The following is a 25,107-nucleotide window of genomic DNA, read 5'->3' as shown; positions in this document are numbered from 1 at the left end:
ACAAGAGGCACCCAGAGGGTACTGACCAGCAGCCGGTGTGGTTGGTCTGGCCTACCGTCCAATAAGTTGCTGATGGTCATACTGAGAGGTTACACAGATACAGGCTTTCTCTGGTCCTCCCATCCTGTCCCTCGCCCTGTCCAGGTCCCCTCTCCTCACTTCTCTGACCTGGGGAGCCCCTGACTTTCCTGCCCTATTGACAAGAGGTCAACTACTCTCACTTTTCAAAGTTCTGGAAAAGCCACTTGGAACCCTGGGTTGAACAGCTTGGGCCCCATTCCCAAGATTCTGACCGAGCTGGTCTGCAGTGGACCCAAGAATCTGCATTTCTAATACACTCTGGGGTGACACCAGAGCTGCTAACCTGAGGAGTCTGCCCTGCCCAGCTGCCATCTCACACCCGGCACTAAACACAGTTCGTTCCCATTGGTATTCACTCTCCTGGGCTGCTCTGAGACAGAAAGCTCAAGCAGGGGACCAGCCAAACCTAAGCTCTACAGCCCTCTGTGGTAGTGTTTCCGCACTGCCCTATGTCCTCCCTGTCTACCTGTGGGAGACCTGATTAGGAAAATGACTTGGGACTCCTGGGGGTGATAAACATGAGGAAAGAAGATAAACAAAACAATACCTTGGGAGTGCTGGTCCATGGGGCTCGGTGGAGGACCCATTCCTGCGTGGCCCCCTGTCCGCATCCCCATCCCCTTCATCTGGTTGTAGCGGGGGTCATCCGACATGCCCTTCTCATGCATAGATTCCATTGGCTGCAAGAGGGGGGTAATAACAAGGCAGGATCAGCAAGCGGGGACAGGATGAGATGGCACAGCAAAGCACTGCCCAAGAATTCAATGTCACTGAAAACACTAAGGCATTTACTGAATTGCCAACATGACCAAGCAGCTTAGGTCCAAGACATGATCCTGACAGCTACCTAGGTGTCAAGCAGATGCATAAAATAATACCAACCAATGGAGGGTGACTGCCTAGGAGACCAGCAGTTGAAGGGCAAGGGGACAACAAGACCAGGGCACTCGGCAAGAACAGGAGTCAGTTTCAGATGGCCAGAATCCCACAAGGAAATGAGTGACAGCTTCTGGTCAGGGGCAGTTTTAGCTAGGACTCAGGACTCTGTCACTGGAAACCTTGGAAGCCCCTGACTTTGGAGGTCACAAGGAAACCTTGTCACCACAAATCTTGAGATCAGGGACCCTCTTCCTTGGGAGACTGTAAATCAGAGGGACAGACAGAAACTTCTGCCCATGAGCATGGTAACAATACATCACATGTCCTCAGTGATCGAATACCGGCCTCCTGCCTGCTAGCTGCAAGGGAGGCTATCTGCCAGGACCATGACACCTATTTTCCCTCCTAATGCTCAGCACAGACACTTCCCCTATGGAAATGGTTGTTAAAGGGGACCTTTTCTTAAGACCCTTCCAGGGCACTCCTTAGGCCCTGGTGAATGCAAATGTCCTGCTTTCTGGGATCTTAACCTAATGGGTAACCCCCCATCACCTGCAGCTCATTTTGTGTACAGTGAAGGGAGGCCAAGAGGGTGCCTGGCTGAGACAGGAGGGGCAGATGTCTCCACAGGAAAAGGATAGAGCACTGTTGGGAGGCTGACAGGACCCCTGGATGGGGCCTTTCCTCCACACCTCTTTCCTGGGATGGGCTTGTCTCCACACAGAGTGGGAGCTCTGTACAGATAGGAGGTGCCCACCACACACACACCAGCAGATCCCTATTCCTATGCTCTTGACACTGGGCTGGTCACACAGCAGGCCTCTGACAGAGGTTTGTAAATGTGCATGGAGTGTGCGTTAACAGTTCCAGGAGGAAGGAACAAATGGGCAGTGAGAAAAAGAGGGGCTATGTTAAAGAAGCGGGCCTAAATTGGTGTTGTGTGTGGAGAGGGTAGTCACCAACAACTTCCCAGGAAGGCAGTGACAAGACAGATACTGTGCCAAAGTTGACAGAAATATACAGGCGATGGGAGGCAGGGAGGGGTTCACTTGGCTGTGCTTGGAGGTCACTGAGGTGGCACAGGCCTGGGGTGCAGGGAGCAGCAGAGGGATGAGATGATTCTACCACTAACTGGCTGAATGCCCATCTCTCTGAGACTCTGGTTCATGGTCTATGAAATGGGCTTAATACTCACCTATACCTGATGGGTGGGGGTGAGGGAATGGAATGGGGAGCAAATACATGGATAGCCCAGGCAGAGAGCCCAGAGGGGTTACCAAGGTGCCCTTGCCTCTGCATCTTCTACCTGCCAGCTTCCTGTGGTTTCTGAGGCTGAGGAATTGCACCCTTTCCTGCAGATGCTAATACATATAAGAGGACGGTTCCTTATTTCCTTCAACTACCTCTCAGGAACACAGAGAAAGAGGAAATATTTGTGTTGAGAAGTTTTTCATCTCATTAGCAAAGGCAGCTCTAATCGGGTCAGGTAAGTGGTGACCCAATGAGGACAATTGCCCTGCTCTATGGGTTACATGGGTACACAGAGCAACCAAATTGCAGGAGTCCACTTGCCTTCAGCTATCTTTTAAGGATTTGGACATTTTTATTCATTAATGAAAGGCAACTTAGAAATAATGTTACCACATTTCCTACCTAGAAAAACGGGTGTGAGAGACACTCAGGGGAAAGTTGGGATGGGTTGGAGGGAGTTGCATGAAATGATGACTGCCAGCTCATAGCAGGGGCCAGGATGCATGGCTCACCCTCCCGCCTCTGACCAAGTGAATCCAACCAGCCAGAGCAGTGGGCCCAGGGCTTCCTACCTTGTGCATCTGGTGCATGTTGTCCTGAGGGTACCCTCCAGGCCCCTGGCTTGGGATGGGGTGTCCTGCTGAGGGAGGCCCCGGACTGGGCCCCATCATGCTGTGGGCAGAGCCAGGGGAGGGACCTGGGCTAGGGCCCAACATGGCTCCAGGGGAGGGGCCAGGGCCTGGGGAAGGGCCTGGCCGAGGAGTTCCGCCCAGGGGTGGATCTGGAGTGGACATCTTCACAGGAGCTCCGGACAGTGGTCTCCTGCTAGAGAGAAGTCGAGGTCAGTCTGGGGGTCATGGGCTTCAGCTGGGTGGTTGGGGCATTGTAGGAGGACCACAGTCATGTCAGAAGCACCCATCTAACAGGGAGCTGGTGCCTTTGACATGCAAACCTTTCTCCTCCAGATCTTTCTCCTCCATTCCTCTGGAAGGAGGTCATACATCAGACACACAAAATCAGATAAGAGTTCCCTGAGGAAGAGGTGAAACTCAGGAGTGGGGGAGGGGGACTTCACTTCCCTTGCCATCTTTCTGATTACAACAAAGGGTGATGCTGATCTATACTTCACACCACTTTAATGCGTGCTCACCTTCCAATTTAACAAAAAAGGAGAGTGTAACTAAGGCTCAAAGCCACTGCCAGCAACAGCATCTGACTGGATTTTCAAAAATTCAATAAAAACAAATATTGGTGGCCAGTAATACTGGTTTTTCATTTAAGGCAGTGAGATAGTTTCCTTTAAAATAAATGAAGTTTAAAAAGTAGGTTCACAAAAAAAAAAGTAGGTTCACTTAAAAAGAAGTATTACATAAATAATGGCACTCTGATATCTCAAATACTTCGAGAGTGATAATTAAGTGTCTAAAGTTTGATGTACACTAAAAACTGACACCCAGAACTATGACTCAGAGCCTCCAAGTCCATAAATATTCAATGATGTTGATAAATTATACTTGCTAAGAAGGACCATGAGCTGATAAGTTTTATAAATGCTTCCTACACTAAGGGTTCAATTTTCAAGCAACCCTTAATCAGTTATGTGGTTATATGGCCTTAAATAAAATTTTCTTTAATACAGTAACCTCTTTCATCATGATGGAGCAATACAGTCTCAGTGGTGAAATCTGGAAAACATAAAGAATATGAAGCTTAAAATCACCCATCATCCCACTAGATGCAGAATTAGGAGCCTGCTGGTCCTACAGAGAGGACGAAGCAACCCTGCCCTTCTGACCTTTCCCAGCAGGATTCTAGAGGAGGTGTGTGGAAACAGAGACTCCCAAGAGACCCTCAGAGCCCCCCAGAGTGGTAAGGATGAGGCTGAGACATCCAGAATGGGCCCTCTTAAGGACACCGAGCGGCCCTGATGTTGTCCCTGGGGCCCTGTTACACACAAACACACACACACACACACAAAACAGAATTACTCAACACATTGTAGGCAAGCTTTTTTTTCCTTTCTAAAAATATATTTACATTAATTTGAGAGAGAGAGAAAGGGAGAGGGCTAGAGAGACAAAAAAATTGAGAAACACTGATTGGCTGCGTCCGGCCAGCAACCCAGACATGTGCTGTGACCAGGAATTGAACTGGTGACCTCTTGGTCCATGGGTCAGTGCTCAAACACTGAGCCATACCAGCCAGGCTGGCAAGCTTTTTTGTTTTGTTTCATATAATCATACCTATGACCATTTTTGTCATTTAATAGTCTTCAAAGCATGAACTCTAGCAGCTCCACTCTATTCTCTCATTCTGTGCATCCCGAGTTACTAAAAAGCCTCTATCCTGTTGGCATGTCACAAATCTGGTTTTTGTTTCTGTGGATGTATTTTGGTTTTATAATGAGTCTCATTGCCCCTAGACTTTACTGGGTACTTTTGGTTCTAAGGAATAAATCCTGATAAGAAGTTCATGAACATTTTTAAAATAAATATATTTATTTTTAAAATCATTATATATGATTTCAGAAAGGAAGGGAGAGGAAGAGAGAGAAAATCAATGAAGAGAGAGAATCATTGTTGACTGCCTCCTACACGTCCCCTACTGGCGGCTGAGCCCACAACCCGGGCATGTGCCCTTGACTGGAATCAAACCCAGGACCCTCAGTTCACAGGCTGACATTCTATCCACTGAGCCAAACCAGTCAAGGCTCAGGAACATTTTTAATTATCTTGATTAAAAAAGGTTAATTTGAAAGGTGGAAGCATTTTCCTTGATAACAGATCAAAAGCCCAAATTTCTTTGTTCCAGTTTCATGAGCAAATAATCGGAGCAGACAGAATCAGAAACTTTAGCAGGGCAGAAACCAGTGGTCGCACACCAGCAGGACCGTGAACAGACCCCAACATGAAAGAAAATGCTCCTCCATCCTCTGAGCGCCCCAGATTTCCTCCAAAGCTCCAGGAGCCTCAGTGTTGGACCTTAAGTCAGCCTCATAAGAGTACTGAAGAACTGGTGTCTGCTCACAAGCCCATTTCCACAAATCCAAACCCAATTAAGCTAAGTGTAAAATTAAACTTTTAAAATATATATATACTGCCGGTTTGGCTCAGTGGATAGAGCGTCGGCCTGCGGACTGAAAGGTCCCAGGTTCGATTCCGGTCAGGGGCACGTACCTTGGTTGCGGGCACATCCCCAGTGGGGGGTGTGCAGGAGGCAGCTGGTGGATGTTTCTAACTCTCTATCCCTCTCCCTTCCTTTCTATAAAAAATCAATATTTTTTTAAATAAAATAAAAATAAAAATAAATATATATACAGCCCTGGCTGTGAGGCTCAGTTGGTTAAGCATCCTCCCGATATACCATGGGTACAGGTTCAATCCATAGTTAGGGCACATTTAAGAAGTAACCAATGAATGTACAAATAAGTGGAACAACAAATGGATGTTTCTTTTGCTCTCTCCCTTTTTTCCTCTCTCTCACAAATCAATAACAAAAATTTTTTAATAAAGTAAAATAAAAAATATATGCATTTGACACAAATTCATTTGGAAGCCATTTAGAAGCAAAATGTGACTTGATTTAGCTCTGTGTGAAGAGTGACACATTCTGACATGGATACAAGATCCTGTTTGATCCCAAGACTCCGCCCCAGTCTTTGCCAAGTACTCTGTATCTCCTTTGCTAAATCCCGATTCTGGAGCCTGAAACTTCTGGTCCAGGAGTTTGTCTACAGGAGGACGCACCTGCAGTCACAATTCACAGGTGGGAAAGCAAGCAACACTGACATGGCCACACTGGGCAAAGGATGATGGCTTCCCCAAGCTTCTCTTTGGCCCTTTCATGTCCACAGCCCCTCGCAGGCCAACAGAGCACTGCAGTGAGGTGCGAAAAGGAACAGTGGTCCTGCAAATCCTTAAGGAATCCTGCAGAATCCATAGGCTCAGAATTTTTTTCTCACTTGGAGGTCTCTGTTCTAAGTCAAGCCAACTGAAACTGACAGCAAAATAGAATCCACACCACCAAGGGAACATCAACTTCCCATCTAAAGGCAGACATGCTGGCAAGCAAACACTGGAAGTACCTTTGGAATGATGGCGCTTCTAAACGTAGTTTATACTTATCAGACCTTCTTCCCATCAAAGATGTGGTGCCTCTAGAAATTACCTGCCTCCACTGAGGAGGGCTCAATTCATCAACAACACAGCACCCACTAAAGTTACTGAAAGACATCAAAACAGACTTTTTGTGCCCGAATGTGACACTGTCCACTTTTGATACTTCTCATGACACTCTTAAAAATACCTGCTTCGCCGAAACTGGTTTGCTTAATAGATAGAACGTTGGCTTGGGGACTGAAAGGTCCTGGGTTCAATTCCAGTCAAGGGCATGTGCCTTGGTTGCGGGCATATCCCCAGTGGGGGTGTGCAAGAGGCAGCTGATCGATGACTCTCTCTCATCGATGTTTCTAACTCTCTATCTCTCTCTCTCTTCCTCTCTGTACAAAATCAATAAAATATATTTTAAAAAATAAAATAAAAACAAAAATACCTGCTTCAATCGTTTTTTGGCCTTTCAGCTAAGATCAAGTGTAGTATCTGTTCTTATCCTATATAAAAGGCTAATACACAAATTGAACGAATGGCAGAATGATCGGTTGCTACGACATGCACTGACCACCAGGGGGGCAAATGCTCAATGCAGGAACTGCCCTCTGGTGGTCAGTGTGCTCCCACAGGGGGAGTGCCACTCAGCCAGAAGCCCTGAGTCAGGTTCATGGCTGGCAAGCACAGTGGATCAGTCAGACATCTCCAAGGGCTCTCGGACTACAAGAGGGCACAGGTTGGGCTGAGGGGACACCCTGCCCCCCATGAGTGCACAAATTTTGTGCACTGGGTCTCTAGTCAGTTTAATAAAATATTTGCTTCAGAAACTGCCACCTCTGAAGAGTCAAGCTGCCATGAAGTAGGTAAGTGCATGGAGCCACCATCAGAGCAAACTTGTTTCTGGAGGGAAAGCTCAGATACATGTGGGGAGTGACAGCAACAGGAACCCAAAGGAGTGCAAATACAATACAAAACCATTCCAAGCAGCACAGGGGGTAGGGCTCTGTCAAACACTGAGGAGCCCAATCAGGATGCTGGTGCCACATGTGGACAAGAACTGTTGTGGTGGAGAGAACAGGAAAATGGAACCAGTGTGGCTCTCTGGTCCTCAGTGTATACTGAGGGGATTTTTATTTTAATTACCTGTAATGACTTGTAGCATACCTAACATGCCCTGATTGTATGTACATATATAGATGAATCCTACATCAGACATAACACTTCCAACATTCCAGAAGGCACCCTCAGCTCCTTTCCCGGTAGAAACCACCTTCCTACGCAGAACCACTGCCCTGATTCTATCACTGTATATTAGTTTACTTGTTAGTGAATTGCATCTAAAAAGAAAATCACAAGGTAGTGTGCTTTTGTTCATCTGGGAGGGACATCCATACTGTTGGGTATAGTGGTCATTTGTTTTTCTTCATTTGTCCTGTTCACAGACACTATGCTACCAGTTTGGAGCTAGCCTGAATAAAGCTGCTATGAATAATGTCATTTAGGGAACACAGATGCTTTTTTATATATATATATATACAGAATTGTTATAAGAAAGGCATAAATTTAGCTTTGGTAGATATTGCCAATTTTTCAAATTAAGAATATAATCTTACACACTGCCCTCCTAACAGTGGGTGAGCATTCCAGTTCCTCCGTATCTACACCAACACTTGGTGCTGTCTGTATTTTATTTTTTATTTTTTAATGAGTTTGTTTAGTTACAGGCGGTACAGAATTCAGGATGGAACATAATGAAGAACACACTCCGGAAAGACTTTGGGCTGGGTTTACTCTGACCTCACAGGTAAGGTTGAAATGGCAGAGTGAAAAGAACTAAACAGATAAGTCACTATATGATTATTATTTTTTATAAAAGTTTATTCTTAAATGTACAACAGGCTACAAGACAACACTTCATTCTATACGTGGTAACAGATGTTGACAGGGAATCCAGATGTTCAAACAGGAATAGAATTAAGGATCACCATTGCCCCAGACACAAGTAACAGCTCACTTTTTACCAGATTTCTTTCTTTTTTTTAAAAAATATAATTTTTATTGATTTTTTACAGAGAGGTAGGGAGAGCAATAGAGAGCTAGAAACATCGATGAGAGAGAAACATCGACCAGCTGCTTCCTGCACACCCCCTATGGGGGATGTGCTCACAACCAAGGTACATGCCCTTGACCGGAATCGAACCTGGGACCTTTCAGTCCGCAGGCCAACGTTCTATCCACTGAGCCAAACCAGTTTCGGCATGAATATCTTATGATTTTAATTTGCATTTCTCTGTGACTAAACACCTTTTCATATTCTTAATGGTCATTAAGATATCCACTTCTATTATATAACAGCTCTACATTTCTGCTAAAATTTTATTGGGAAAAAGTGGTTCAATGACCATATGCCAATTTGTGACTCGCCTTTGTGCTTTCTTAACAGTGTCTTGTGATAAACAGAAGTTCTTTTTGTTTTAATTTTTTTTTTTTTTTTTTTGAGAGAGAGAGAGAGAAACATCAATGATGAGAGAGAATCATTGATTGGCTGCCCTCTGCATGGCCCCCACTGGGGACCAAGCCCAAAACCTGGGCATGTGCCCTTTAGTCCCCAGTCGACATTCTATCCACTGAGCCAAACCAGCTAGGGCAGTGGTCGGCAAACTCATTAGTCAACAGAACCAAATATCAACAGTGCAATTGAAATTTCTTTTGAGAGCCAAATTTTTTAAACTTAAACTTCTTCTAAAACCAATTCTTCTAAACAGACTCGCCCAGGCCGTGGTATTTTGTGGAAAAGCTACACTCAAGGGGCCAAAGAGCCTAATGTGGCTCTCGAGCCGCAGTTTGCCGACCATGGAGCTAGGGCAACAGAAGTTCTTAATTGTAATATGTCTGATTATCAAATTTGTTCTTTTATGGTTAACTAGAGGCCCAGTGCACAAATTTGTGCATGGTTGGGGTCCCTCAGCCAGACCAGCAATCAGGGCCAATTGGGGCCATCTTGTCCAGTCCTGATTGAGGCCAATGGGGGCCAGCTGGCTGGGGAGAAACCTCGGGAGTTTGTCCTGCCAGGCATGGATCATAGGAGGGCTCCAGGGGCGTGTCCAGCCTGTCTCACCCAGTCCAGATAGGCTGGATCCCAATAGCAAGCTAACCTACCTGTTGGAGCGTCTGCCCCTGGTGGTAAGTGCACATCATAGTGACAGGTAAAGTGGTCAACCAAACGGTAGAACAATTGGTTGGACACTTAGCATATACCTAAGGCTTTTATATACTAGTATATAGATAATCTTGGGGTACTAAGAAATCTCTGTCTACCTGTGACATTATGATCTACCTTCTGTTCCTGACACAGAACTTCGGAAAAAACCCTTTTAATTCATAAGGCTCTAGATCAAACATGTGATATGGGTGTCAGGATGGTTTTATACAGAACTCCAAAATCCCTTAGGATTCCCTAAGTGATAGAAGTATCTTTTGTTCTAATGAGGCTTCTCTTAGTTGGCTCTTTGATGGCTTCAGGATGGGGGACTAGGTGCCAGAAAGACGAAGCCATGGTTAGAGGGTTGGAATTTCAACCTTACCCTCCATCCTCCAGGGATGTCTGAGTGATGAAGCTTCCATAAAAACTAAACTACATGTTTCAGAAAGCTGCTGGGTTGGTGAACATACCCATAGACCAGGAGGGTGATAAATTCCAACTCCACAGAGGCAGAAGCTCCTGTGCCCAAGAACCTTTCAGACCTCACCTTACATATCTCTTCATTTGGCTGTTCATCTGTATCCTTTAACATCTCCTTGATTTTATGAGCTGAACTGGCAAATTTTTAAAACTTAGAAGGGGATTCTGGGAAACCCTGATTTGTAGCTTAGTTGGGCAGAAGTGTGGGTAGTGTGAGGACCCACTACTTGCAAAGAAGGCATCAGAATTGGGGGGCAGTCCTGTGGGACTGAACCATTCATCTGTGGGGTAGGCAGTAACTCCAGTTAGTGCCAGAACTGAACTGTAGGACAGTTAGTGTCAGCAGAAACTTGCAGAAAATTGCTTGGTATGGAAAACCCACATTTGATGTCAGAAAATGTGATCTGAGGAAACAGGTTTTCCTGTACTACCTCATAGTCATAGGATAGAGAATGGGAAGAGATATTTTAATATCCAAGGGAACTGTGACTTGTCCCTGTCCCTGTAATTTATAACTGTTGAGGATGTATCAGTCACAAATAAATCACAGGAAGGAAGACCCAGCCAGAGAGAGGCAGAGCTTGGGCCCATTTGGTGATAAGGACCTGGATTTATTCACTGAGTCATACCACCACACTATACAAAAGAGCTATTATTGGTCTCACTGACAGAGGTGTCCCTGAGGTTCAGAAGTCACACATCAGGTCAGTGGAGAAGATGGAGAAACAAGGCCAAGCTCACAGGGCAACTCAGACTCTGAGTGTGGACTCTGTCACCTACTAACTGCACCATCTAGGTAAGTGACTTAACTTCTCTGGGCCCGGTTCCTCTTCTGTAGGCTCAGCAGAGATGTCCCTCAGGGGTCACAGCCAGCATCGAATGAGCTAACATGTGCAAAGCATATACAGGCAGGAAGTGCCACCACACATCTGGTAAAATCAAGGTCCTAACATCTACTGAGCAATGCGTGTCACTACTGTCCTAGAAATGTCATACAGATTAAGCATTTACACCCTCCTCTCCCCTACAGAGATAAGTAAACTAGCCACATAGTAAGTAACCACTCTAGAGAATTTGCTTCCTAACTTTAGCTTCGCTGCAGGACAAACTTTGATCAATGTTCCCATCCCTCAGCACTCAGGACAAATATACTTGCTTCTCCCCTCAAGAAGCAGAAGCTGCTTAAAGATCAGTATAGCCCAGAGCAAACAAGGTCCAGCCTCGCAATCAATGGGCAGGATTTGGGCTGCTGCAAACTCTCCCTTGCCTCTTGGTCATCAATGCCACAAAAGCAATTTGCTTAGCCATTCATTATCAAGTTCCTTTTAGCTAGCCGCCCGGCACTGCTGAGGGCTGAAGAAGGTGGAGGAAGGGGTACTACTACACTCCAGTGAGATGCCTACTCAGGAGGCAAGACAGGATTAACCAGGTGAGATCTGACATCCCTCTTCCCCATTCTTTCTACCTTACCACCAAACACCCCTGCCCTTTCTACATCAGAAACTAAAGAGTTGGCTTTTCCAGCAAATGTCTTGGTCCCCCAAGGTCGTCCTAAGGCCTGGTGGGCTCCAGGTAGCTTCCATGGTGCTGCCATGGACTCCTGCAACAAATCCCTCTCAGACAAGTCACTTGGTGTCTAGGTTGGGAAAGTAAGGGCAACTTCACACACAGTGAAATCCATCCAACCAGTTCTACCTAAGCAGAGAGACAAAACAAAGGACAAGGGGATGGAGGAGTCAAAATGGTGAAACTGCTAGCCTGGTGTATCTGAAAGCCTAATAGAGATGTGTCTGGGCCATGGGTTAGGTGCATTTGGGGTTCCACAGAAGGGAACAGAGGTTGGGAATCCAATGGGCAGTCTGACGAAATGTGACAGGAAATAAAACTACTTCCGGTAAGAATAGAAAAGCTGAATACTAAGATATTCAGGAGGCCACAAGATGAAAACAGGCTCTAGCATGTCAAACTCAAAGGTTAACACTGACCAAATAAACAAGGTTTAAGTTTATGTGGGCCACAATAAAAGCAAAAGCTTCAATTTTCATAGAAATGTAGGTTTATTTCAATAGAGACATGGTAAATATAAAGGGCTGAAATAAATGAGCAATCGTTAACATAAAATAGAACATTTTAATAAAAATGAATATATTTTCTTGAACCTTAATTTACCAGACACAAATTAATAACCTGTAATGCAAATAAACCTATTTTTCTTATTCTTCGAAAGCAAAATATTTCCTGTTGCGCACACCAAACAAGTCAGTACAAGACTAATGACGTGGCAATCGGTTACTAAAATATTCGCTGCTAGTATTACTGGGGATGGTGCGCCTGCGCGTAAGGCGTGTAAGGGAAATGAGTGCAACTCGATTACAGTAATCATTCAATAGTGAACGTTGTGGTTCATTATTAATAATTATGTATAACAGGATATTGTAAAAGTTAAGTCACAAAATTTTTATTAAAACATTTCTTGCAGCCGAAACCGGTTTGGCTCAGTGGACAGAGCGTCGGCTTGCGGACTGAAAGGTCCTGGGTTCGATTCCGGTCAAGGGCATGTACCTTGGTTGCCGGCACATCCCCAATAGGGGGTGTGCAAGAGGCAGCTGATCCATGATTCTCTCTCATTGATGTTTCTAACTCTCTATCCCTCTCTCTTCCTCTCTGTAGAAAATCAATAAAATATTTATTAAAAAAAAAACACATTTCTTGCATACAATACATTGGCTAGGCCACAAAAATATTCATTGTGTGCTGTGAGTTTGACATGCTTGCTCTAGAACCCTGGACACAGGATCTGGAAGTGACTTGGCCATGTTACCTCTCCTCTATTTCTCTGAAAAGCATCCAAAATGCCAGTCAGGACCCCACACAATCCATGCTGCAGATGTTAGTGGCACCATTAAAAGTGAATGAGGGGGCTCTGTGCAAATGGACCCAGAGGATCATCCAAAATGAAGCAGGGGATGCCCTAACCGGTTTGGCTCAATGGATAGAGCATCAGCCTTTAGAGTGAAGGGTCCCAGGTTCGATTCTGGCCAAGGGCATGTACATTGGTTGCGGGCACATCCCCAGTAGGGGGCGTGCAGGAGGCAGCTGATCGATGTTTCTCTCTCATCGATGTTTCTAACTCTCTATCCTTCTCCCTTCCTCTCTGTAAAAATCAATAAAATATATTAAAATGTTTTTTTCTCTTCCTTATGATTTTCTTAACATTTACTTTATATATATATGACTAATATGCTAAGTGTCCATCTGGGTAATGATATCACGTAGCAATACCCAGCTTCCTCTCTCTAACAACTAGCCTCCCTGCAGTTTCTTTAGCCCAGGAACATGACTTGCTTTATAGCCAAGTGCAAACATTTTTCACTATAACCAAATGTCTGTGAAGTGTTTTCCCAAACCTCATCTCATTTGATCCTCACAGAATCCTGGTGTAGGTAGATAGGAGACTCAATGGAATCCTATTTTATTTTCATTAATCAGAAAACGGAGATTTAGAAAGCTTAGAAACTTGACCCAACTGAAAAGCAGTAAATGGTGGACCTTAAAAATTACTTCAGGTTTTCTCACTGCGCAGAATATAGTCAAACACTGCTACAGTTAAATATTTCACCCTTTGTTCTCCCTGCATGGTCTATAATAATTATCTACTTCATGTTGATATTTACTGCTGTGTTGCTGACAATTACCTGAAAGAGAAGTTGGGGTGCTTCACTGGGCTGGAAAAGTTTAGCTAAATCAGAAAGCAGGTCTATTTCAGCAAGTTCCTTCTATATATATAAAAGGCTAAGTTGACTGGTACATGCATGAAATATGTAAAGCTCTCGCTGGCGCCAATCACAGGTATATTTCAATCTGTCATTGTCAATTGTGAATTTGGTTGATAATTCTATTGGAGAAAGGGCGAATAGCAATATTAAACTATTTCTTCTCATTAATTTACTTTCAATGTGTATGAATTCATGCACCGGGCCACTAGGTAGTCTTACTATAATATAATATATATAATATGCAACATATGTGTTAATCAAGTGCTTATATTATTAGTAAGGCTTCCAGTCAACAATAAGCTATTAATAGTTAAGTAGTGCCCTAACTGATTTGGCTCAGTGGATAGATAAGAGTGTCAGCCTGCGGACTCAAGGGTCCCAGGTTCAATTCCGGTGAAGGGCATGTACTTTGGTTTCTGGCACATCCCCAGTGGGGGGTGAGCAGGAGGCAGCTGATTGATGTTTCTGGCTCTATCTCCCTCTCCCTTCCTCTCTGTAAAAAATCAATAAAATACATACATACATATATATTTTTTTTAATTTTTTTTAATAGTTAAGTAGCCCTAGCCAGTTTGGCTCAATGGATACAGCATGGGCCTGCAGACTGAAGGGTTCCAGGTTCAATTCCAGCCAGGGGCACATGCCCAAGGGGGTGTGTGCAGGAGGCAGCCAATCAATGATTCTCTCTCATCATTGATGTTTCTATCTCTCTATCCCTTCCCCTTCCTCTCTGAAATCAATAAAGAAATATATATTTTTAAAAAATAGTTAAATAGTTTTTGTCATTTTTTAAAATATCTTTATTTCAGAAAGGATGGGAGAGGTAGAGAGGGATAGAAACATCGATGAGAGAGAATCATTGATTGGCTGCCTTCTGCACATGCCACACTGGGGATCAAGCCTGAAATCCAGGCATATGCCCTGACCAGGAATCAAGCATGACCTTCTAGTTCACAGGTCAATGCTCAACCATTGAGCTGTACTGTAGTTAAGTTTTGAAGGAGTAAAAGTTCTGCATCAATTTGCAACATTGTTTAACATGTACTATAGTTGCATGTTAATCCATGCATAGAAGCCAACATACACCAAACTATCAGCAGCAACAAGCAGCTTTCTCTGGAGGTGTATGCTGGGAAACTTCACATTTTCTACATCAGAGATTTCTGGTGTGTTTTTTCTGTATGTGTGTGTGTTTGTTTATAATAATCATCTATTACTTCCATAACCAGATTTTTAGAAATGTTTTAATTATTTTTTATTGATTATTTTAGAGAGAGGAAGGGAGAAGAAAAGAGAGGAACATGGATGTGAGAGTGATAAACAAATTGGCTGCCTCCTGCATGCCCCCCACCAGGGATCAAGCCCACAACACGGGTATGTGTCCTGACCAAGAAATGGAGCTAGCAACCTTTCGGAGCATGAGATGACACCCTACCAACTGAGCCCTTTTTAAGGGAAAATACTTAGGTTAGAAAAATCCTCCCAGAAGAGAGGCCCAGGAAGTGCCTTTGTGGAACTAAAAGAGAAAGATGAAAGGATTTAAACTGCATTATTTTCCATCTTCTTTCAACTTCATCAAAATTATCATTTAAATTAAAGTATCTCTGGCCATCAAATGTGAAACAGGAGTGCTGGAGGATCAGTCTAGTTTCTTCTTTCCTAACACCCTTGCTTTCTGTCTTATAAAAAGTACACTGGTGGCCGAAACCGGTTTGGCTCAGTGGACAGAGCGTTGGCCTTCGGACTGAAAGGTCCCAGGTTCAATTCCTGTCAAGGGCATATACCTTGGTTGCGGCATATCCCCAGTAGGGGGTGTGCAGGAGGCAGCTGATCGATGTTTCTCTCTCATCAATGTTTCTAACTATCCCTCTCTCTTAAAAAATCAATAAAATATATATATATATATATTTTTTTAAGTACACTGGTGGCCAGTCTCTGTAGCAGGACAAGCTGCTAACAAGCAATCTGGACCCTCTGATATCTGCTTGCTGGAATTATGGTGTATGTTTTTTCATCTTGCCAGAAAAAACAGCTTTGTCTTTCAGATTGACCCAGAATATTTGTGTTTTTAGGGGTGTGTGGGGAAATTTGTTTACAGACACGTGTCATCAGCAGATTCAACATTACAGTTAAATCATAGCAGGGTGTTCATACCCAGCAATGCTGGCTAGGCAAAACAAGCCCCATGCCTTACGTTCAAATTACAAAACGTTTCCCTCCTAATAAATCTACTAAGCAAAACCCTCCACACTCGTCCTGATGGTGTGAAGTGCTCTAGTAAGTGAACCTGAAGGATGTTAAGGGGCAGGCATCTGTGGACTTAGGGACCTTGTGGAAATGGCTTATTCCTGGACTGTACTTCCCCATCACTGTGTCCAATAGAACTTTCCTTGCAATATAATTAAATAGCAAAACCTTGCCCTGCATTTAAAAAGGAATAAATTTTAGAAAGGGAAAGTCATGTCACAACCAATTACAATGGCTTCTCAGTTCTACCTAAAAGGTAAGTATGCTGAATTGTTACCAAGTATTATTATTATTTTTTAAATATTTTTTTATTGATTGAAGGGAGAGGGAGAGAGAATCAAGGAACAGTTGCCTCCTGCATGCCCTTTACTGGGGATCAAGCCCACAACTCAAGCACGTGCCCTGAGAATCAAACCAACATCTCCTGGTTCATAGGTCATGGCTCAAACACTAAGCCACACAGGCCAGGCTATTTTTTTTTAATCCTCACCTGAGGATATGTTTCCACTGATTTTAGAGAGAGAGAGGAAGGGATGGAGGGAGAGAAAAATATCAATTCGAGAAAGAAACATCAATCTGTTGCCTTCCACATGCACCTGGACCAGGGATGGAATCTGCAACTTGGGTATGTGTCCTGACCTAGAATCAAACCCGCCACGTTCCCATATACAGGACAGGATGAAACTCCAACCAACTGAGCCACACTGGTCAGGGTCCAAGTATTATTTTTAGCACTGGGAATTATTATCATTTTATTCACTGAAATCTACCCTTGCCCATTTGAAAAGTTTTTTCATTCACTTGACAACCCTAAAGATCACCTCCCCAAATACAACATGCCAGAAGACATGACAACTAGGTTGGATTTCTGCCCTGAGAGTTCACACTCTGTCAGTGAGGTGTAGTGTCTTTACGTCAAGAACACAAACACTATCCTATTAACTATTAGATGTGTTTTTGACCATGACCCAGAGTCATGACTTGGCCCAACACAAACATACACCAAGTAATTGCAACAAGCTTTACAAATCTTTCCTGACCCTGCTCTTGTCCAGCCTAGTCAACCCTGGATGGATGTCATGACTCACTGCTGGGTCTGTTATGGCCTGCTATATACTCAACACTGAGCAAGACATGATCCCTGGAGAGGGCTGAAGGGAACTTCCCCAAGAAAGGAGCTGATAAAGTACAAGGAGGCACGGCACCGATACCTGCTAAGTATCACTTGGGACAGACCCTCCCAGCCACCCCAAATATCAACTGACCCTGAGCAAAGCAAGGTTCTAGGCACTGAGCATCCGGCAGAAACAGTCCCTGTCTGGTGGGACTGATAAATGAGTGACAGAAACAAACACACAAATGATATGACACGTCAAGTAGGGGGTGAAAGTGTCATGAAAAAAATAATCAAGCCCTGGCCAGTTTGGCTCAGTGGATAGACCATTGGTCTGCGGACTCAAGGGTCCCAGGGTCAATTCCACTCAAGGGCATGTACCTTGGTTGCAGGCATATACCCAGTGGGAAGTGTGCAGGAGGCAGCTGATTGATGTTTCTCTCTCATCAATGTTTCTAACTCTCTATCCCTCTCCCTTCCTCTCTGGAAAATAATAATAATAATAATAATAATAATAATAATCAAGCAGAGTTAGCATTCAAGCTGACGGCAGGTGCTCTTTCAATCATAGTGGCCAGAGATGGTTTCAGTAATGGGGACATATTTCAGCAGAAACCTGAAGTGAAATAGGATCCACATGGCTATCAATGAACAGCGGGACTAGCAAGTACAAAGGCCCTGGGGTAGGACTTTGTTAGAGTGGAGCAGCTGATGGGGTTGTGGCAGATGAGGTCAGAGATTGGTGGGGAGGGCAGATCACAGGCTTTGAGGGCAATGGTGACGAGGTAAGGGGTCTACTCCAGGTAGATTTGTAAAACCACTACAAGGTTCTGGACAGGGCAATGATATAATTTGGTGACGCTTTTAAAAGATTTCTCTGGACATGCTGATGGAACAGATAGGGTGAGAGTCAAGGTGACTAAGATGGCCTCAGCTAGCACATGCCATTAGTTGGGACTGCCTAGCTCTGGAGAAAAATCTGGCAAAGTCCAGCCAGGATGGATTTCAGCCCCAACTTGCATCCCCTCGGTTCAGCACTGATGATTGAAAAGACTTAGGCAGAAACAGAGGATTGTATGCTCAGAGAGGTTAAGTCATTTGCCCAAAGTCATGCAGGGAGCCCAGCCAGTGTGGTTCGGTGGTTGAGCATCCATCCAGGCGGTCACAGTTCGATTCCCCGACGGGGCATATGCCCGGTTTCAGGCTTGACCCCCTGTAGGTGTACAGGAAGCAGTTGATCGATGATTCTCTCTCATCATTGATGTTTCTATCTCTCTCTAAAAATCAATAAAAACATTTTTTTTTTTTAATCATGCAGGGAGTAGAGTCCTTAAGTCTGTGTGACTGCAAGGTCTGAATAACTGATTCGGGGGATGATCAGAAGGTACAGGAGAAAGAGAGCCTGAAAGGATGTGGAGTATAACAAAGAGAAGCCCCCCTCAGGAAGGAGCACACAGGAAGTGTTCTGTGGAGTCAAGCAAGGGTACTCAGTACACAATCAGTCCAGGCTGTGATCGGAAACAACACTTGGCAGTCACCAGGGTCATTAGCTGCTCCCAGGATATAGCAAGCGGCTTGCTGTGCTTCAGTAACATCATTAGGACAGTGAGACCATACACTGTGTCACTTTACTGGCACTTATAGGGCAAGTTAGGGTGACACACATCAAACCCGCCACCTCAAGTCTCCCACTGTAACAGGTGAAGCAGCAACTGCCATGTGGCCACCTGCATCCTGAGCCAGCGGGGCGTGACCTGCCAGTTAACGGAGAACTTAAACCAGCCCAAAGAATCATTTTATTTTAAAGGCCACAGCTACTAAAAACAGAGTCAACCTTCCTTTACCACACTCATGGCTGGGGAACCTCACAGAGCAAAACTCAGACTGTTCCCAGTGACAAGTGTCCATGTGCAAAAACGAAGACATGTTCCTTTAGCGAAGAAAACCAGTCCCAAAGTGAAGCTCTGGAAACCACTTGGGGTTGCAAAGGCCAGGAAAGGGTCAGAGCAGGTTTATTCTAGCTAACATGTACCTGTTTTCTAAAGAAAGCACCTGCCCTGAGAGAATTAAGGGGAAATCGATGCATCCGTCCTTTTTCTCCGCCCTGTGAAATCTGACCTCCCCATAAACCCAGCTACACCTGGTGCTTTCCTTCCCTAGCCATATAGGAAGATGAGTGCAGGCCAAATTTAATTTCTCATGCTCACCAAATCCATATCCTGAAAAGTTAATAGCAGCAGCATGCAACTAACAGGAAATTCCAATCAAGATATCACTGGTCATATTCATGAGGCTTATACTTCTTTAAGATTCTATGTATAAGGTCAACAGCAATGGCAGCTCTCCATTTGGCTTCAAACTCGATTCTGACATGTTTCCACTTGGACACATCCCCCCATATTCCAGCAGCTGTTGCTTCCCTTTTATAATAGGTTTTCCATGTCCCTTTAACTCTAATTTTTTTTTTAAAAAAACTTCAATTTTCTCTGAAGTGTTCCAATCAATGTTACAAATTGTAAGAAAATTATAATTTTCAATAATTTTAATTAAGTGAAATTAACAATAAATGTTTGCTATTTTTCAAAAGAGATGCCACCAAACATGCTTCCTGCTTTCTAATGCCTTATGGTGAAATTGGAAAGCATAAAATTTTTAAGTATTAAGGAAAAATGGACGAGTCCATTTCTTCATTACCATCTTGAATCATACAGAATGACTACAATTTGGCAAAAATATATTCTGTACCCACCAAGATGTTGTAGGAAACCTAATGACAGCAGCTACCAAATGTTTAGCTCTATGCACTAAGCAACTTACACTTGTCATTTTTTGTTGTTGTTTAGTCCTTAGAGCAATCCTACAAGTCGGGTACTATTACTACCAACCTTGGCAAATAAGACGACAGATATAAGCAAATCAGAACAGGGTCCTTGTCTGCCTGCTCCTGGCTGAATCACCAGCTCCCAGCAGTGCCTGGCTCATGGCACATTTGTTTGCTATATGAATGGGGAATGAGTGGTTGGGTCACTTCTTGCACAACTCCCATTCACATTGTGCTCTGTTTGTGGCCGGTGTGAATGAGTCCCTCTTGAGCCACTTTCTTGCACAACTCCAGGGGGCGCTATAAACATTGTGTTCAGTCTTGTTAATGTAAATGGGTCCCTCTGTACATGGCAGGCAAGGAATGATGACCCGAGGCCAAAATCAGCTGGCACATCTGAGGAGTTACTATGTGTCAGGCATTGTCACTTCTATTTTTCTGAGGCACCAAGGAAAGGGGCAAAACCAGAAGTCAAACTCAGGGTGGTTGACTGGAGAGCCCCTGATAAAGAAGCACCCACGATGTGTTTCTTTACCAGCAGAATGTTGTTCTCACCAGACATTTGCCCAAAATACATAATTCTTTTTTTTAAAAATATATTTTATTGATTTTTGTACAGAGAGGGAGAGAGATAGAGAGTTAGAAACATCAATGAGAGAGAGTCATCGATCAGCTGCCTCTTGCACATCCCCTACCGGGGATATACCCGCAACCAAGGCATATGCCCTTGACCGGAATCGAACCCGGGACCCTTTAGTCCCCAAGCCGACGCTCTATCCATTGAGCCAAACAGGTCCCGGCCAAAATACATAATTCTTCCCGCCCTCCCATATCTGCTCTAGGATTGCCTCCCATTATTTTGAGAGTCCACAAGGAGTGGTAAAGGGTGCAAATAAAAATGTGTATGTTTGCTTTTCAAAAACAAAGACTAGAGACCATGTACTGATAATGTCACAGTTCTGATGTCATCCCTCAGCCCTGACTCCAAAACCTGCAAGATCAAAATTATTTTAGGTGGTACAAGGAGAATTGTTATTCTCACAATTATGTATGCACTGATTTTAAAGCAAGTTAGTAAAATATATATAACCACTCATATATGCCAAGCACTTCAATGTGTTAAGTAGATACCCCCTCAATCACCATTTTGTCATACTTGTTTCACAAATGGGGAAACCCACTGGTAAGTGCTTTGCTTGAGGTCTAATTAAGAATCAGAGAGCTAGGCTCTGGTCCATATTAAGCATTGTCCTATGCACAGAAAGGTCGCTGGTTCGATTCCCCATCAGGGAACATGTCCAGTGTGCAGGTTTGATCCCCAGTTGGGAGTGCATACCAGAGGCAACTGATCAATGTTTCTCTCTCACATCCATGTTTCTCTCTCCCCATTACCTCTCTCCCTAAAATCAATAAAAATATATTAAATAAAATAAAATAAAGATTTAGCGAGCTGAGTGTGAAACCAGGAGGTCTGATTCCAGAACCAGCATTCCTCACCAGCATCCCACACTACCATCCTATGTTCTCCTTCCCAGGAGAATGAAGTTTGGGAAACAATGGCCTTGAAAGTTAAAACCCAACAGCAACTAATGTTGATTGCTTACAACCACTCTAGTCCTGTGCCAAGAACTTCACACATACCTTCACTCAATCCAACCAAGAGCCCTTCATTCATTGCACAAATGTTCACAAGGGCCTCCCATGTGCCAGGCCCAGAGTGCTGTGAGAGACAACCCCCAGCTCCCATGGTCCTCTGAATATGGATGCGTAATTACAAATTGAGGCAATGTGCCAGTGTAGCAGAGGGAACAATGACTGTTACAGGGCAGTCAAAATACAAGACTGGACATCCTCCCGGATTCCGAGTAAAAACCCTCTGTTCCCCACACCTTCCTGATCTCTGGCTCACCACTCCCTGGGCATCCAATCCACTGCTTTCCTCTCACAGAAAGAGTTGGGAGGATTAAATGATAGGCCAGGGGAGTTGTTCCCACATTAACCACCTGTCATCCTAAAGATCGGAGAGGGTCCTCCCAACCATCTGACCCACAGTAGGGACCCGGGGAGTTGCTGAACAATGAAGAAGCAGATTGGACCAGACAGTAACAGGGCTTCCACTTGCCAGGAACCATTTTACAGGCTTTCACCCAGCTCCATTTGTAACATTATTCTCATTTCACAAAGGAGGAAACTAAGAGGTTCAGAGAGATTAAACTATCTGCTTAATGTCACACAGCTAAGTGACCGAGCAAGTGCCAGGAATCATACAGTAATCTGGTATGTCAATTCAAACGGAAAACTTGTTTCAAATTCCTGGGAAGTGGCTCTTACACTTATCTCCTACCTTCCCAAGGATTTACTGGGTGGCGGAGGAGAAGGAAGAGAGGGATCAAAACCAGTGTCTCCAAGACTGTCACAAAACATTCTCCTGAAAGGTTCAGGTTTTAAATAAAAACCTTAACCTGGAAAATCAACTGGTAGAAAGGAAAAGGATGTAAAAACAATACTTTCAACAGCAAACAATTCTCCCATTCGTACCCCGCTTGCTACCAACCCCACCCCTCCACACAGGACAAACATTTTAAAGTTCCTACTTGCAAGGGATGGGGCGAGTTACCTTCCCTTTAAAAATCTAGAATATGTGATTTTTAAAGTAAAATATTAGGTCATCTAACCCAAGGAGGCTGCAAATACTCGTGTCCAGGCGACACCGCACACATTAGGAGTTTTTCCTACTGAGCAGCGACCGTAACCTCGCCAAAAAGGCAACATTGGGGTCGGACCCGTTATAACACAGTCAGAAAATCCCCGACGCCTCGCTTTTGTTGCAGCCGCCACGGAGACCGCGATCGCGGCCGGAACCCTGGCCCGCCGAGGGGGCGGCAAGCTTTGTCCGACGAATCCGGCGAGAACGCGCGCGAGTGGCGCGCGGCCTCCACGCGGCACCGGCCCCCACCCCGCCGGCCCGCAGATCTCGTAGCCGCTGCGACCTCGCTACACAGTAGCTTTCCTCGCGCGCGCGGTGCCGGCCGGGCTTCTTGACCCTCGGGCGCCGCCGTACCCCGGCCCGACTCTGGGAGCCAGCATTCCCCCCCCCCCCCCCCTCGGCGCCCCGACTCCATTCAAACCGTCCTCCCAACCCCGTGCCGTTCCCCCGTGGCCCGCGTTCCTTACCGGGAGCCGCCTGCACCGTCGCCTTCTCGGCGTCGCCCCCGCCCCTCTGCGCTTTGCCGGGGACTGAGTGGGCGTCTCGCCTCTCCTCAAGAAACAAAGAAGCCGCCGCCGCCACCAAGCGAGGTTAAACCTCGTGCGCGCGCCCGCCCGCCTTGGCCTCCCCCTGCCCCCGCACACACGCCACCCGCGCCCCCGCGGCGCGCGCACTCGCCGACTCCCCTGACCGCCCCCCCGTCACGGAAAGGCTTCTCCCGCTTCCGCCGTCCGTCCGGCCTAGAGCGCGCGCCCGCCCGCTCTTCCGCTCCCAGTGCGCAAGCGCGTTCCCCGAGCCCTGGAAGGTAGGCGGGGCCTGGAACTGCACCAGAGTCCGACGCTCCTCCCACCTCAGTCGGGGAAGGGGTCTTCGCCTTCCGACGCCGCGCGTACCCACGCCGCGGAGCGTGCGCAGAGCTGACGCCACTGCGGCGGTCGTGACGGCGGCGGCGGCAGGAGGTTGGGGGATGGGGGATGGGGGATGGGGCGGGAGGTGGTGGGGTCTGTGGAAAATGGCTGGCCAGGGGCCCTGAGACTCGTGAGGACCCGAGGCCGTGCGTCAGGCTGGACTGAAGTTGAGCAGAGTCGGCCTAGCGTAGGCTGGGAGTCGCTTTCATCCCTGGTCGGAGGAGGGTGGGGCCTGTTCGGTGGGTCCGAGGGGAACTCGGCCGTGGCTGCCTTTTCTGCTAAGCCTTCCTAGTGCTATTAATTAGTAGTTTAGCAAGTGTTCATTGACCTGCTGCTATATTCCAGGCGGAACACAGCACGGAACAGACAAAAAAAAAAAAAAATCTCAGCCGCCGTGGCGCTCACGGTCTAATGGGGGAGGCAGGCAAGAGGCAAGAGAAGTAAGTAAAACACGTCATGTGGAGATGGAGAGGTGGCGAGTCATGTAGATTTTATATAGAGCAATCACGGAAGGCCCTGCTGCGAAGAAGACATTTGAGTCAAAACCTGAGGGAGAGTGTGAAGGCACAGACCCCCAGGCGCCTCTCCGCTCTGGAAGGATCTCCAGGGCCCTCCTCCGTTAGTCCCTCACCTGAGCAAGGTCCCCCAAGGTCAGGTTCCACAGCCTGTGACTGTCCCTACCCTTGCGCCTCTCAGGCCTGCCCTTCCTCATTTTTCAGGTGTCCGTTCACTCACCACCTCAGGCGTCTCTCCCTTTTTGGCAGTAACAAAAGTTTCTCTTCATATTTCTTGGGTACCCTCTTTCCATTTTCTGTCTCCCTGTCCTCAACTTAAATGGAACTTATTAAGTGGCAAAGATGTTTATTTTACTCACTAGTGAATACCTAGCATCTAGTGTGGTGCCACATACTAAATACTACTTTTTATTTTATTTTAATATATTTCATCGACTTTTTACAGAGAGGATGGGAGAGAGAAACATCAATCAGCCATCTCCTGCACGCCCCCCTGACCAGAATCGAACCCGGGACCCTCCAGTCCGCGCAGGCCAACACTCTATCCACTGAGCCAAACTGGTTTCGGCAATGCTACTTTTTTTTAATTGAAATAATAATAAAGACTAACTGCCTATTGAGTGTACATTAACTCATTGAGTCTTTCCAAGCCCAAGTTGAGTCATTTGAAAGACTTGGATTTAAAACATGATTCCATTGTTGTTAGTAGCTGTGGGTGCCAGGAAAGTTTATGGGACTCATTTACATTTCACCTGTAAATGGAAATCATGCCCACCTCCATAGGCTGGTTACGAGGAATCCATGACAAGCAGGCCACCTGAAAGTTCTCTAAACCTCAGCTCATAATGTTGAGTAATGCACAGAAAATGGAAAAGTGGGCTCTGAACCTTGGTCTCTCTCATTCATTTAAGTAATATTTCTTAAGGGTCCTCAACATGTTGAGCACACTGAACAGATCATAGGCCTGCAGTAATGCAGTGAGAAGGCAAGGTTCCTGCCCATGGAGCAGAGAAAATACTT

The 25,107-nt window shown here is 45.5% G+C and overlaps 1 protein-coding gene across 8 annotated transcripts in view; it reads right to left on the bottom strand.

The window, feature by feature from the left end:
* The window catches only part of SMARCA4 (SWI/SNF related BAF chromatin remodeling complex subunit ATPase 4), a 93,237-nt gene extending 69,809 nt beyond the window's left edge, over positions 1–23,428 (bottom strand). For 3 of the 8 annotated variants that reach the window (XM_084885645.1, XM_084885647.1, XM_084885650.1), the window contains exons 1-3: positions 23,132–23,316; positions 2,784–3,036; positions 629–761 (exon numbers count right to left, since the gene is read on the bottom strand). In XM_084885645.1, the coding sequence (XP_084741771.1) occupies positions 629–761; positions 2,784–3,005 (355 nt within the window). In that variant the 5' untranslated portion in view covers positions 3,006–3,036; positions 23,132–23,316. Of the gene's footprint in view, positions 1–628; positions 762–2,783; positions 3,037–23,131 lie in introns of all 8 variants that reach the window. The other 5 variants (XR_014795161.1, XM_084885649.1, XM_084885648.1 and 2 more) reach the window with 4 other exon arrangements.
* Positions 23,429–25,107: the final 1,679 nt, after the last annotated feature.

The sequence above is a fragment of the Pipistrellus hanaki genome (assembly GCF_964339955.1).
Source record: "Pipistrellus hanaki genome assembly, chromosome: 5".
NCBI classification, from domain to species: Eukaryota; Metazoa; Chordata; class Mammalia; order Chiroptera; family Vespertilionidae; genus Pipistrellus; species Pipistrellus hanaki.
The sequence above is the reverse complement of the archived record's forward strand: the minus strand, read 5'-3'. Positions and strand labels throughout refer to the sequence as shown.